Below are 13,872 nucleotides of genomic sequence, written 5' to 3' on the forward strand. Positions count from 1 at the left end.
CAAACCACGGCAGCATCTTTGCCAAGAAAACCCCAAATGGGGTCATGAAGAATTGGACACAACTGGAAACAACTGACCAACAGCTACCATGTTGGCTAATGATGTTTGTAATTAAGCTAGATGTTTTACACCTTCTTTTACGGCCTCTAATCTAAGGGAAATGAAGTAATTCATGCAAGACAGAGGTATCGGAGGCAAGCGGGCTGGAAATGGGTCGGAGGACCTCGGTTCAAATTCCTACTTGGTCACTCTATGTGACCTTCCAAGTTCAGCTGAGCTCTCAAAGCTTGTTTTCCTTTCTGTAAAATGAAAGGTTGGACTGGATACCTTTGAGCTCTCCATTTGGGATCCCATGAATACATTTCCTAGGACACTTCAGGCTGGAGATGATGGGATGTATACCATGCATACAAAACCTTTCCTATGCAGAATTCCCAGGTTCCCCCAATTCCACATGCTTTATTGGACTGCCTTCTTACTAGGATCATAGAATTTAGAGTTTGGGGAATCACCCGACCACCTCATTTTGTTGTGTGACAAGGATCTGAGTTGGTGTGTTATTGTCCTACCAGGCTGTGGGCATGTCTTACCCTGAACCTGTGCCTCCCCCACCCCCGTGCCCAGAGCATCGCTCTGAACGTGTGTGCTAAATGGTTGTTTTGTTGCATTGCAGCATTTGGAGATGTCAACCCAGACCCAGGAAGGCCCAGGTACTAAGTTTGATTCAAACCCAAGTCACTTGACCCCACATCTGGTGCGCTTCCCTCAAGATTCTATGTTAGACTAGATTACAAGTTCCCTGTGGCCAGGAGCTGTGTCATATGTTGTGACATACTGAGATTTGTATCATACTTCGTAAGTGAAAGGAGTCAGCATAACTTGTACTTGAACTACCAGAGCCCACACCAGGACTGGCATTTGGAAAGTGCTCAAACAAGGCTTGTTGGTTTATTGACGAAATAAGTCTATCCTTTGAGTAGAGTGGGTTCCTGGGAAACTGAGGCAGTGTACTGTTTAGCCAAGAGTCCCTGGGGCTAGCACTCCCAGCAGACGATTGTGGACCTCTGCCCAACTAATAGACTGTCATCTTTACCAATCCGGCAGGTTTCTTTTTATGTATTTGAACCAGGACGGTTGGTCGTCTGGTTCCCCTGATAGACTCGTCTAAGCGATACCCTCTGTAGACAAGAGGCCCTTCTGGCTTCTTCCATTCCAAAAGCAGCTGAAGGAGATGAGTGTCTAAGGTCCAAAGTGGGGCAGAGATCAGCCGAAAATCACCAAGCAGAGGCAGGATTGGCACCTGGGCTCCTGCCTCCAAACCTAGGGCTCTTCCCACTGAGCTGCCACCCAGCAGAGGCAGCCACCATGCAAGCGAAGGGGGCCCAGAGTGGCCACTCCACAGCTCACCCCAGCTAGATGCTGGGTAAAAAGCCTTCTCCTCCTGGGTCTTGGTTTCATCATCTGTAAAATGATGAATGTGGAGGAGATGATGCTGACCCCTTCATCTCTAGGATTACTGACGCCCCAACTATGGAAGCAGGATCCTGATGAGTGAAAAAGAACTGAGGGATGACCATTCAGCAGCTGCGGGTCTCTTCACAGCTTGTTCCTCCTCAGAGGATCCCTTTCTACAGGAAGGAGGAGCCAAAGGTGAAGCGGCAGTCTCGGTGAGCACATAAGGAAGGAGCTGCAATTAGGAGACCCAAGAAAGGAGAAATGATTTGCATGGTTTATGTCTGAGGGGCCAAACTGTACCGCTTTCACATGGATGCAAATGCCATCTGAGAGCAAGAGAGAGCCAGAGAAAAAGAGTGGGGAGAGAAAGAGGGAGGGAGGGAGAGGGGAAGAGAAGGAGGGAGGAGGGGGAGAGAAATAGAAACACTGGGGCGGGGGAGGGAGAGAGGGACAGAGAAACAGAGGCAGATAAAGATACACAGAAAGACAGAGACACATAGAGACCCTGGGGAAGGGGGTGGAGGAGAGAGAGGGAGAGAGAGAGAGGGAGAGGGACAGAGAGATTCAGAAAGACAGAGAGACAGAGACAGAGAGAGAAACACAGAGAGACAGAGAGAGAGACAGAGAGAGAGAGAGAGAGAGTGGGGAGAGAAAGAGGGAGGGAGGGAGAGGGGAAGAGAAGGAGGGAGGAGGGGAAGAGAGATAGAAACACTGGGGCGGGGGAGCGAGAGAGGGACAGAGAAACAGAGGCAGATAAAGATACACAGAGAGACAGAGACACACAGAGACCCTGGGGAAGGGGGTAGAGGAGAGAGAGGGAGGGAGAGAGAGAGAGAGAGAGAGAGAGAGAGAGAGAGAGAGAGAGAGAGACAGAGAGACAGAGAGACAGACAGAGAGACAGAGAGACAGAGACAGAGAGACAGAGAGACAGACAGAGACAGAGAAACACAGAGAGACACACAGAGAGAGAGAGAGACAGAGAGAGAGAGAGAGAGAGAGAGACAGAGAGAGACAGAGAAAAAGAGTGGGGAGAGAAAGAGGGAGGGAGCGAGGGAGGGAGAGGGGAAGAGAAGGAGGGAGGAGGGAAAGAGAGATAGAAACACTGGGCAGGGGGAGGGAGAGAGGGACAGAGAAATAGAGGCAGATAAAGATACACAGAGAGACAGAGACACACAGAGACCCTGGGGAAGGGGGTAGAGGAGAGAGAGGGGGAGACACGAAGACAGAGAGACCAAGAGGGACAGAGAGACAGACAGACAGACAGACAGACACACACACACACACACACACACACACACACACACAGAAAGACAGAGGGACAGAGACAGACAGACACACACACAGAGAAAGGCAGAAGGACAGAGATGAAGAGATAGAAGAAGAAGGTTGAATTGTGTCTTCCCATCAGGCAATGGTCCCCTTCCAACTACAATTGGCCAGCACTTTGGAGACCCCATTCATAAGGACTTGTCTGCTTGGGGCTGAACCAGTGGCCCTGGATACGGTATACAGGGACCTCAGGCTCCAGATTCCGATATTTTATCATTGTCCACCTTCATCTTAAGAAAATCCTGTTACTGGGGCCTCGACTTCTTTTATTAGAAGTTGTCTCCCAAGATTTATCAGTGGATTGATTTTGGAAAAAGAAAATCAAATGATCGTCCAGGTGGTTTATTTTTAAACCAGAGACTTGGGTTAGGAGCAAATTCAGTCCAGGAGCTGGCGGCAGGCAGGGCCAGTGAGGTCTGGCTTCTTTCCAAAGGGGCTGCTCAGCCTCTCGCTGGCCTTGTGGCTTCTTCCTCAGAGAATAGGGGGCAGCCAGACCCTCGCCTAGTCTCCAGCCTTGGTGGGACCTGCAGAAAGTGAGCTCAGTTTTCTCACCTGCAAAATGATGGGGAAGGACGGGAGGAGTTCGAAGGCCTCAGGATCTGGCACCGGACAGATCTTGGCAATCTGGTCCCACCCCTTCCTGAGCCCCAGGTGAAGGAGGCAGACTGGGGGGGGGCACCCCATCCCCACTGCCAGGCCACAGGCTGCTCCCAGTTCCCCAGTTTTATTCCTTTGTTCTGAGGCCTCCCTCACTTCAGCCAGCAGTCAGGGCCCAGCAGCCAAGGCTGTTCTCAATTCCTTGTTACGGCCTCCCCACTCCCGGAGCAGGTACCAGGGACCCTGTCTTCCCCTAAGACTCCTTCTATTTGGGAATGTCACCCCATGTCCACACAGTGACCTCTTCCCCACAGTAATTTATAAACAGGCCTAAGGAAGCACGAAGTGTTATTTATTCATCCTTGTTTGCTATCGAGACTCACAGGTGGAATTATTAGGGCAGCTGGTTTGGTTAGCGAAGGTTAAGTAGGACCAGGGCCTGGCATCCCCACATCTGGGCTGCTCTCAGGCATCCTGAAGGCCAGGCCAGCCCTGTCAGGGAGGCCTCTGAAACACTAGGAAAGCCTGCAGACAGCAGTTCTGGTCACCCCTCAGCCTGGGTGGGGGGACAAAGAGGGCAGCCCCCAGACACTCATGCTTAGGGCCCTGGACAATGAGAAATCCCAAAGTTATGGCTAGCCTCAGGATACTCCAAGGAGCCGGGGGCCCTGAAGGGAAATTCTTCCTGGGGCCATGGTTACAGGATGGGGCAAGGGTGGGGGGCCACTGGGCATCTTCCGATGGGGGGGGTCCTCCCAGGGTTCATGGGGTTCTTTTTTCTGATCACAGCCAATAGAAATATTTCAGGTCAGGAAACACTGGGGGGAAATGATTTAATTTCCGAGGCTCCCCTCGGAATCCATCAGGGATTCAGCTCCTAGAGAAGGCTCCAGAGCCCCAAGGTTTGGCTGGGGCAGATCCCACCCACCAGGGGAACCGCCACCTCTTTCCCATCTGGCTACAGTCAGACAGAGCCTGGTGGGAAGAAGGAGCCCTGTTGTTTCAGACCCTATGAGGAGGGGAAAACTCAGACCTTGCCTGTGGTGTCTCCTTCGTTTTCCTGAGCTGGTGTCCCTGGGGTCAGGTTGTGAGCCCAGGGGTCACTGAGGGTCTGGGGCCATGGTAGAAGGAAGGGCCTTGCTTAGGCTTGTACTGGGGAGGGGTTGATTGTCAGACTGAATGGGGGGCCAGGCCCAGAGGCCAAGTGGGAGCCCTGGGAGGTTCTAGGGCCCTGCAGCCTCCAGTTATTTGTTGGCATACTGCAGGATGAGGTCCACAGCTTCGGCCAGGTCATTCACATAGCCATCCGCCTTCACCTCAGGGTGATGTTCATCGCAGGGCCTGGAGAGGAGAAAGGGTGGGAGGCACATTAGGTGAGAGGGGCAGGAGGATATCAGAGAAGGGCTCCCACAGAGGGCAAACCTGCAGGCTGGACTTCCCAAATATATGGGGCTGGGGAACCCTGACCCCACCCTAGACCCAGTTCTGAGCCTGGGTGGCAAAGGCCCGAAGGCCCCAAAGATGGTGCCATGAACGTCATGGATAGAGAGAACCCTGGGCTCCCCAGTCCAGCGAGTCTTCCCATGTAGGAAAGCCTTCCACAGGCTCCCTGGGAATGAAGGCTCAGCCTAGAAGAGAAAGAGAAGGTGGGGACTGGGAGAGAGTGAGGGAGAAGAGGGGCGGTGGGCAGGGAGAGACACGGAGAGGGAGACAAAGTCCAGCTCCAACATGTCCTTGCTCCATGACCAAGGACAATGATCTCTGGGCTCTCTGGGCCTCAGTTTCCCCATTTGTAAAACAGAGATAATAATCCCCAGAGGAACTACTTCCCTGGGTAGGTATTGCTGAGACTCAAACATAATAACGGACCCTGGAATCCAAAGACTTAGAGCTGAAAAGGGATCTTAGCACCACATCAAGGGAGGCAGCCAGCATGGTCATTTTAACAAGGAAATGTAAACAGGCAGACTATTTATCGATCTGTCTAAGTCATGCATCTATCATGTAAGTCTCTCTGTAGCTATCTATCTACATATCTATGCACCTATCTCGTCTGCCTCTTTGTCTTCTGTCTTTTAATGTATCTTATTCATTCGTCTCTCTCTCTCTCCGTCTGTCCCCCTCTTTCCCTCCCTCCCCCCCTCTCCCCCTCCCTCTCCCTCTTCCTCTTCCTCTCCCTCTCTCTCCTCTCCTCTCTCTCTCTCTCATCTCCTCTCTCTCTCTCTCCTATCCTCTCTCTCCCCCTCTCTCTCTCTCTCCTCTCCTCACTCTCCCCCTCTCCTCTCTCTCTCTCCTTCCCCCTCCCTCCCTCTCTCTCTCTCCCTCCCTCTCCCTCTCCCTCTCTCTCTCTCTCTCTCTCTCTCTCTCCCTCTCCCTCTCTCTCTCCCCTCTCATCTCTCTCTCTGTCTTCTCCTCCCTCTCTCCTCTCTCTCCTCTCCTCTCTCTCTCTCTCTCTCTCTCTCTCCTCTCTCTCTGTCTCTCTCTCTCCCCTCTCTCCTCTCTCTCTCTCTCTCTCTCTCTCTCTCTCTCTCTCTCTCTCTCTCTCCCTCTCCTCTCTCTCTCTCTCTCCTCTCTCTCTCCCTCTCCCTCCCTCCCTCCCCCCCCCCTCTCTCTCCCCTCTCCTCTCTCTCTCTCTGTCTCTGTCTCTCCCTCTCTCTCTCCCTCTCCTCTCTCTCCCTCCCTCCCTCCCTCTCTTTCTCCCTCTCTCTCTCTCTCTCTCCCTCTCCTCTCTCTCCCTCCCTCCCTCCCTCCCTCTCTCTCTCTCCCTCTCTCTCTCTCCCTCTCCCTCTCTCTCTCACCACAGAGGCAGCCCCGTATACTCCTGGACTATAAGCTCCATGAGGGCAGTAGTGTTGTCTGGCGGCCCCCTCAGATCTACCATCCAACAGGAAGGACAGGAAGAGGGCATCGGGGAGGGCTGATGTCCACCCTCGGATCTAGGGCTGAAACGACCTTTAGTGATGAACTCTCTAGGCCAGGATTCTTCACCTGGTTCGTGCCATGGGCCCCTGGAGCAGTCAGGCCAGGGAAGCCCACGGACCCTTCTCAGAATTGTTTTTAAATGTGTCACAGAATACACAGGACTGCAAAGGAAATCAATCGAATTGAGATAGAGTCATCAAAACATTTTTAAAAACCAGTTCACAGACCCCTCCCCCAGCCCTCCCCCACCTACTAAACATAAAGCATTGTGTCAGGTGCTGAGGTGGACACATCAAGACTAGTGGATCAAGGCCAGCAAAAGCCACTGGATTATACACATGGGGAAACTGAGGCAGAGAGGTAATGTGATTTATCCAGTGTCACCCAGGTAGTAAGAAGAGGTGAATCCAAGGCTCCAATTCTAGTGTTCTTTCCTCAGCACCACAGTGAGGAACAGCGCCCCGGCCTCCATAAGCTTACAGTCTAGGAGATGTATCAGATTTGCTGGCCCCAGTAAAGGGCTCATTTTCCCTCATGTTAACCCTTGTGCTCCTGATGCTGTCAGGCTATTGGTTATTTTTTAAAATGTCCCCCGATTTTTAAAGGCTGTACTCCCAGAGCACATGCGTGGTCGGGTGTGGAGCAAGATGGAGTCTTCTAATCCAGACGGAGTAACTGCTATCCAAGGGCCAGGAGAGGCTCATCACCAAGATGGTGGCCAGGGGAGGGACTCTGTAGATACAGTGACACTCAAAGGTTGTTTACTTGTAGGGGAGAAGTGCAATCTCTGTCTGTGAAAGGTGTGCCCGCACCTGACCTCAAGGAAATCAGCCAAGTGTCTCTACTGGGCAGAGTTAGCATCAGCAAAGGAGATGAATCCACTGAGCAAGGATGGATGACTAGGGCACAGCCATCACATGAAGAGGAGAGTTGAGTGCCTGAGGGCTGGGAAGTGCAGTGGGCAGAGCCCCAGCTTGGGCGGTGAGAAGGTCTGAGTAAAATCCTCCTCTGGCACCTCTTTTCTACCCTGACTGTGGCAGCAGGTGGACATTAGCTTGTTTCAGCATGGAAATATTTGCACGGCTGCTGACGGTGCCATGATGGCTCACAAAGAATTGGAACTTCCTTCCATTTGAACCCTTCATTTAAATAAAATGTGAATTTTTTCTGTGTGTGTTCCACCCCACCCCCAAATTCTCTGCTAATGTGTGATGCCTGGAAGCATCTCATGATTTCCCTGTGTTTTAAATCCGGATAATTTACGTGAATAGCCAACACTCTGTGGAGTCTGTCTTAGATTAAAAATAGCAATAACCTAGAGCTACTTGGGGCTGGATCCTCTGAGTCTTATGTGGGGCTCTTGATGCAAAGATCATAAATCAATGAGGGAAAGAAAATCCCATTAGGTGGTGGCAGACAGAGCTGCCAGCTGCCTCGGAGCAAGCAAAGCCTCATGAGAAGATTGACTGGGAACCTGAGAAAGGTGTCCCAGCCAGGACACGAGATCTGGAGAAATGCTGGACTCTCTCTTTCTTTCCCAGGCTCCCTGTACCCTCTTTGCTCAGATGAAAGGGCCCCCCAGTTCTGAGCGATTGATGGCGCCTGAGGTCAAGCCCCACTACTGGCATCCACATCTACCAGGTAAAAGCCAGATTCTGAGACCTTTGGGGCCCTGGAGCCTGGTGCTCTCAGGTACCTACCTTAGACACAGCTGCCAATCTTGGGGAGACCTGGGAGCCTGGCCAGACATTTACTCTCCCACCACCAGGAACATTATATTTGTTCTGTTACCAGGCCAATGCCTATGACTTAACAGTATTATTTAAGAAAATGTGTTTCTTTTTTCCATTTGAATGCAAGGGGCTACCAAGAAGAGATCTGCTCTTTGTTGGACTAGCTTGTGGTCTAAGCTGAAGCCCCAAGTTAGCATGCTAACATCTGCAAAGCGCTCTCCTCACAGATGTCCAGCGAGGTGGACAGTACAAGCATCACTACCTTTATGTTACAGATGAGGCGATGGAAGCTCAGAAGGTTGAAGGACTAGCCCATGGTCATACGGCTAATCAAGGTTGCTAAAGTGCCAGCATTGGGATTAGGATGGCGACCTCTCCAGACCAAGTCTAGCTCTCTTAATAATTCAAAGAGAAAGTGGAACAAAAGAGAAGTCACTGTAGCTTCTACACCCTGTTAGCAGGGTCTCTACTCTGAACTGTTTTTCTAGCACTGAGGAGTGGGATAGGTTTATCTTGGCCCCAGATAGGTCAATGACACAGGGCTGGGAGAGCAAGATTGAAGTTATGGACTCATAATGTAATACTCTACCTAAAAGAGTCCTATCAAAGAGTCCCTGTCTTTAGACCCAATAGGATATAATAACCTGCAACTCAGTCAGTAAGCAATTATTAAGCACCTGCTGTGTGCCAGGCACTATGTTAAGTGCTGAGGATACAAAGAGGTTAAAAAACAAAAACCATCCTTTCCCTCATGGAGGTTACATTCAAATGGCGGGGACAAGATGTAAGTGGATAGATACATACAAGGTAAACACAGAGTAAATCTCAGAGTGGGAAAGGCATTGGCATCTGGGAGGACTGAGAAAGACCCGAAGAAAGTGAGATTTGAGCTGAGTCTTAAAGCCCAGAGACAATGGCGAGAAGAGAAAGCTTTCCAGGAATGGTGGACAGTGAAAAGGCACAGAGACACATGAAACATGAAAAGATGGGACACTGTAGGACAGAGTCAGATAAAATAACCACAAACTGCATTTGGAGGAAATGAAGATCTGGGATAGTGAGAGAAATAGCAAAATACAGTAAGGATGAAGGGTGATACTTAGAGACCTATGAAGCAGCAGTCATCAGAACCATTTAGGGTTGGCTGAAAAAGAGACAAGTAGATCAACGGAAAAAATTAGACAAAGGAGTGTCAGAAATAGTGGAACTCAATAGCCTGGGTTTCAATAAGCCTGAAAACATAAGTTACTTGGGAAAGAACTCCCTGTTTGATGAACTGGGAAAAACTAGATAGCAGTCTGGCAGAAAATAGGCTTAGATCAGCATGTTCCACCATATTCATAGTCAATCCAAAGTGGATGTCACCTGCATATTAATGCTCATACAATAAGAAAATTAGAAGAGAATAAAATCATAAATTTCACATGTATGAGTAAAAACTTAATTCTTAATCAAAAAAGGGGTAGATGCAATTACTAAAGGTAAAACAGATAATTCTGATTCAAGAAATTGAAAAGCTTTTGCACAAACAAGATTAATACATTTAGAATAGGAAAGGAAGTGGATGAAAGGGGGGAAAACCATTTATATCAAATTCCTCAGATAAGAGTTTGATTTGTTTAAAGTGAGTAGAAAACTAACCGATGTATACAAGACCAAAAGCCATTCCCCCATAGAGAAGCAGTCAAAGGATATGAACAAACTTCTCAAAAGAAATGCAAACTATTGAGCCTATGAAAGGAAGCTCTAAATCACCAATGATCACTAATGAATCCAAGTCAAAATAATGCTGAGGTTTCACTCTACACCCAGAAAATTAGCAAAGATGACAAAGATGAGAATAGTCAAGGATGGAGGGGTAGTGGGAAGATAGGATCATGCACTAATGCATTGTTGGTGCAGCTGTGAATCAGTACAACTATCTAAAAAGCACCTCGGAACTAAGTAAATAAAGTGGCTCAAGTGTCCATAATCTTTGACCCAGAGATCCCACATCTACTCCAAGGACCTAACTGACAAAAAATTAGAAAGGCTCCACAGACACCAAAATATTTACAGCAGCCCTTTTGTGGTAGCAAAGAACTGGAAACAAAGCCCTTCAAATGGGAAAAAATTGTGGTTCATGAACATGATGGAATATTACTGTCCTGGCAAAGAAACAACAAACATAATGGATATGGAGAAGAATGGAAAGATTTATATGAACTGATACAGTGAAGGGAGGAGATCCTTCCATAATGACTACTATGATGTAGACGGAAAGAAGGACCATAAAATTACTAAAAGTGAGTGCTGCAAAATTACATATAGCAAGATAGTCCCAAAGAAAAGATACAAGAAGACACATTTCTTAGTTCCTTTGCAAAGTTGTGGGGGATGGATCTACAGGCATGGAACACTGCATATCATATCATATTTTAATTTTTTTTTCGAGTTCCACAGTTATCACCATCACCAGCATCATCAGTGTCACCACCACCACCATCACCATCACTGCCATTATCAGCATCACCATCACCACCATTATCAGCATCACCATCATCACCTTCACCACCACACACCAACCCCACCATCATTGCCATCATCAGCTCAGCATCATCACCATCACCACCATTATCAGCATCACCATCACCACCATTATCAGCATCACCATCATCACATTCACCACCACCACCACCACCACCATCATCACCACCACACCACCACCACCATCACTGCCATTATCAGTATCAGCATCATCACCTTCACCACCACCACCACCATCACCACCACCATCATCATCACCACCACCACCATCACTGCCATCATCAGCATCACCATCATCACATTCACCACCACCACCACCACCACCATCACCGCCACCATCATCATCACCACCCCCACCATCATAGCCATCATCAGCATCACCATCATCACATTCACCACCACCACCACCACCACCATCACCACCACCATCATCATCACCACCCCCACCATCACTGCCATTATCAGTATCAGCATCATCACCTTCACCACCACCACCACCATCACCACCACCATCATCATCACCACCCCCACCATCACTGCCATTATCAGTATCAGCATCATCACCTTCACCACCACCACCACCACCATCACCACCACCATCATCATCACCACCCCCACCATCACTGCCATTATCAGTATCAGCATCATCACCTTCACCACCACCACCACCACCACCATCACCACCACCATCATCATCACCACCACCACCATCACTGCCATCATCAGCATCACCATCATCACATTCACCACCACCACCACCACCACCATCACCACCACCATCATCATCACCACCCCCACCATCACCGCCATTATCAGTATCAGAATCATCACCATCACCTTAGCCACCACCACCACTATCATTATCATTCTTGTCATCATCAGAATCACCACCACCATCATCATCTATGATCTAGACTGGGCTGGGGAGGGCACTTTGGAATGGAGTATCAGCTGGGGGGCCACAAGTGAGTTTAAGCACAGAGCTTGATGCTAATGTATCCAAGGTGAGGGGTTTATTTGCCAGACTCTAACCCTAATCCTAGCCTTCTTCAAAGGCTCATCCTGGGTCACAAAGGGGACCAGAAGTGAGATCAGGGATGGATCAGCTCATAGAAATGCACAACCCAATGTTTTGGCTTTTTTTTCTTAATTCTCAAGCTCACAACCATGTTTCATGGCAGCTGAAACTGAGTGCAGTATCTATGGGATGTGATGGGAAAGTCTGCACTGCTCTTAAAAGTGTCTATGATTTTCCTGGAGAAAGTCTGTTCTCCGTACAATCCAGATGACTGCCTGGTTAATCTTACTAACCCACCATGTCCTTCCCCTGCTCATTAATCTTCAATGACTCCCACTGTCTATAGTGTCAAATCCCAACTGCTCAGGACACTCTTGCCCCTTGATAATCTGGTTCTAGCTGCCCATCCCTAGGGATCTTCCAAGCACAGGCTTGAGGACCCCTTGGTGGGAATGTAGTAGAGAGGATTCTTGGCAGGTACAGTGAGATGAGATGTTTCCAAGGTTCTAAGCCTGCCTTTCCAGTCTTCTTTCTTCACAAGTCTCATGTTCCAGGCAAAGTGGATTACTCATGATCTCCTGAACGGCCCAGGTGCCCTCCTGCTTCCATGGTTTTGCTGATGACCTGCTCACCACCAAATGACCTTGATTTGCCCTTGACCCTTCCTCCAATGAGGCCCAGGAAGAGCCTTTGGCTCCTGACGTCAAAGGAGTTGGGGTTGAAATCCTCCCTGTTTCTTCCTGCCTGTGTGACTACCTTTGACAAGTTAATGAATCTCTTCAGGCTGCAGTTCCCTCATCTGGAAAATGACCTTTCAGCTCTACATCTGTGATCCGATAATCCCGTGATCTCTCTCCTGTCTTCATTATATTTACTGCCTGTACCACTTGGGCAGTATTAATGGAATCCTGGCTTGCATTACTGAACATTTCAACTGGGTCAATCAACAAAAGTTTATAAAATGTTTGCTATGTGCCAGAGGCTGTGATAAGCACCAAGAAAACAAAAAACAAACAAAATGAGCCCTGTCCTCAAGGATTTCACAGTCTAGTGGGGGAAGATAATGTATATAAAACAGGTAGATAAAGATACAAGTAAATGGAAGGCAGCCTTAGAGAGGATGAAGTCATTCATTCATTTATAAGTATTTTCTAGGCACTTACTATGTCCAGAGCTCTCTTTTGGGCTTCAGGTAAGATAGGGCCCTTGTCTTCACAGAGCTTACAGTAGTGGGCTGGAGAAGACACCAACAACTTCAATACCAAATCCAACAAGTTTCTATAAAGAGCCTGTTAGGTACATGGCACTGTCCTTGGTGCTGGGGATACAAGATGGCTGTTTTCAAAGAACTTCCATTCAGTGTGCGAAGAGAGGGGAAAGGGCAGAAAGAATTGAAAAAAACCAGTGGCTTTGGAGTCTGGAAGCCAGGGTTCAGATCCGGGTCCTGTCACTTATCAGTGGAGTGACATCAGGCAGGTAATTTCCCTTCTGTGGGTATCAGGATTCTCTTTAAGGTCCCTTCCAGCTCTATGTGTAACAGATGGGAGCATCAGAAGTGCAAAGGATGGACCAAAGAGAGGAATATGGAGAGGGAGTGACCTTTGTCTCAGGCTTCAAGAGGCCAGTGACATCAGGGAAGGGAGGGATGTCAACAGACAGAGATGCGGAGAGAGGAAGGTCGGGTCCTTTCTCCATAGGAGGGACAGCATGAGCACTAAGACTGTCAAGGGTGTTCCCCCAGTTAGATTATAAGCCCTTTGAGGACCAAAGGAGCTAGACATGACACTACTTGGATTTCTCTATAGCTCCCTGCACAAGATGCTTGTAAGTAGCCAACAGTCTGCAAATTTGTTAGATGTGTGGCAGGAGAATGAGCCTTGCCTCACCTCGCATGGCCTCAGACCCTCAGAGGCTAACGATGACTTCATCTGACCATTGCCACCAATGCCGTCTGTCCCCATGCTCCTGGCATTATCCTCGGAGGAATATCTGGAGGCTAGATCAAGACCATCTGACTGGCTTCATGGATGAAATATAAAAGGATTAGCCCACAGCGGGGGTAAGTGGGGCAAACTGGGACAGTGGGCAGGGATTGCCATGGCCACAGGGCTGGGCGGAGATGAATTATTATGCTTCATCTGAATAGGCTCAGTGGAAAGGGATTGGAGCAGATGGTCAGGCTCCAGCCACCCTGGATTAGCTTCCCGGGCTGAAGCGGCCTCCCACCAAGTCTCGGTGAGCAAAGGCACATGAGGAAGAGGCAGATTGGGCCAGGAGAACCAAGACCATAGC

General features: G+C 49.1%; 1 protein-coding gene across 1 annotated transcript in view; it reads right to left on the reverse strand.

Moving 5' to 3' along the window:
- Positions 1-3,712: 3,712 nt before the first annotated feature.
- LOC118827853 (phospholysine phosphohistidine inorganic pyrophosphate phosphatase) overlaps positions 3,713-13,872 on the reverse strand; it is a 202,445-nt gene continuing 192,285 nt past the window's right edge. Inside the window, exon 7 of the mRNA XM_036734181.1 lies at positions 3,713-4,722. Within this exon, the coding sequence (XP_036590076.1) occupies positions 4,626-4,722 (97 nt within the window). The 3' untranslated portion in view covers positions 3,713-4,625. The remainder of the gene's footprint in view (positions 4,723-13,872) is intronic.

The sequence above is a fragment of the Trichosurus vulpecula genome, chromosome 8 (genome assembly GCF_011100635.1).
Source record: "Trichosurus vulpecula isolate mTriVul1 chromosome 8, mTriVul1.pri, whole genome shotgun sequence".
Classification (NCBI taxonomy): domain Eukaryota; kingdom Metazoa; phylum Chordata; class Mammalia; order Diprotodontia; family Phalangeridae; genus Trichosurus; species Trichosurus vulpecula.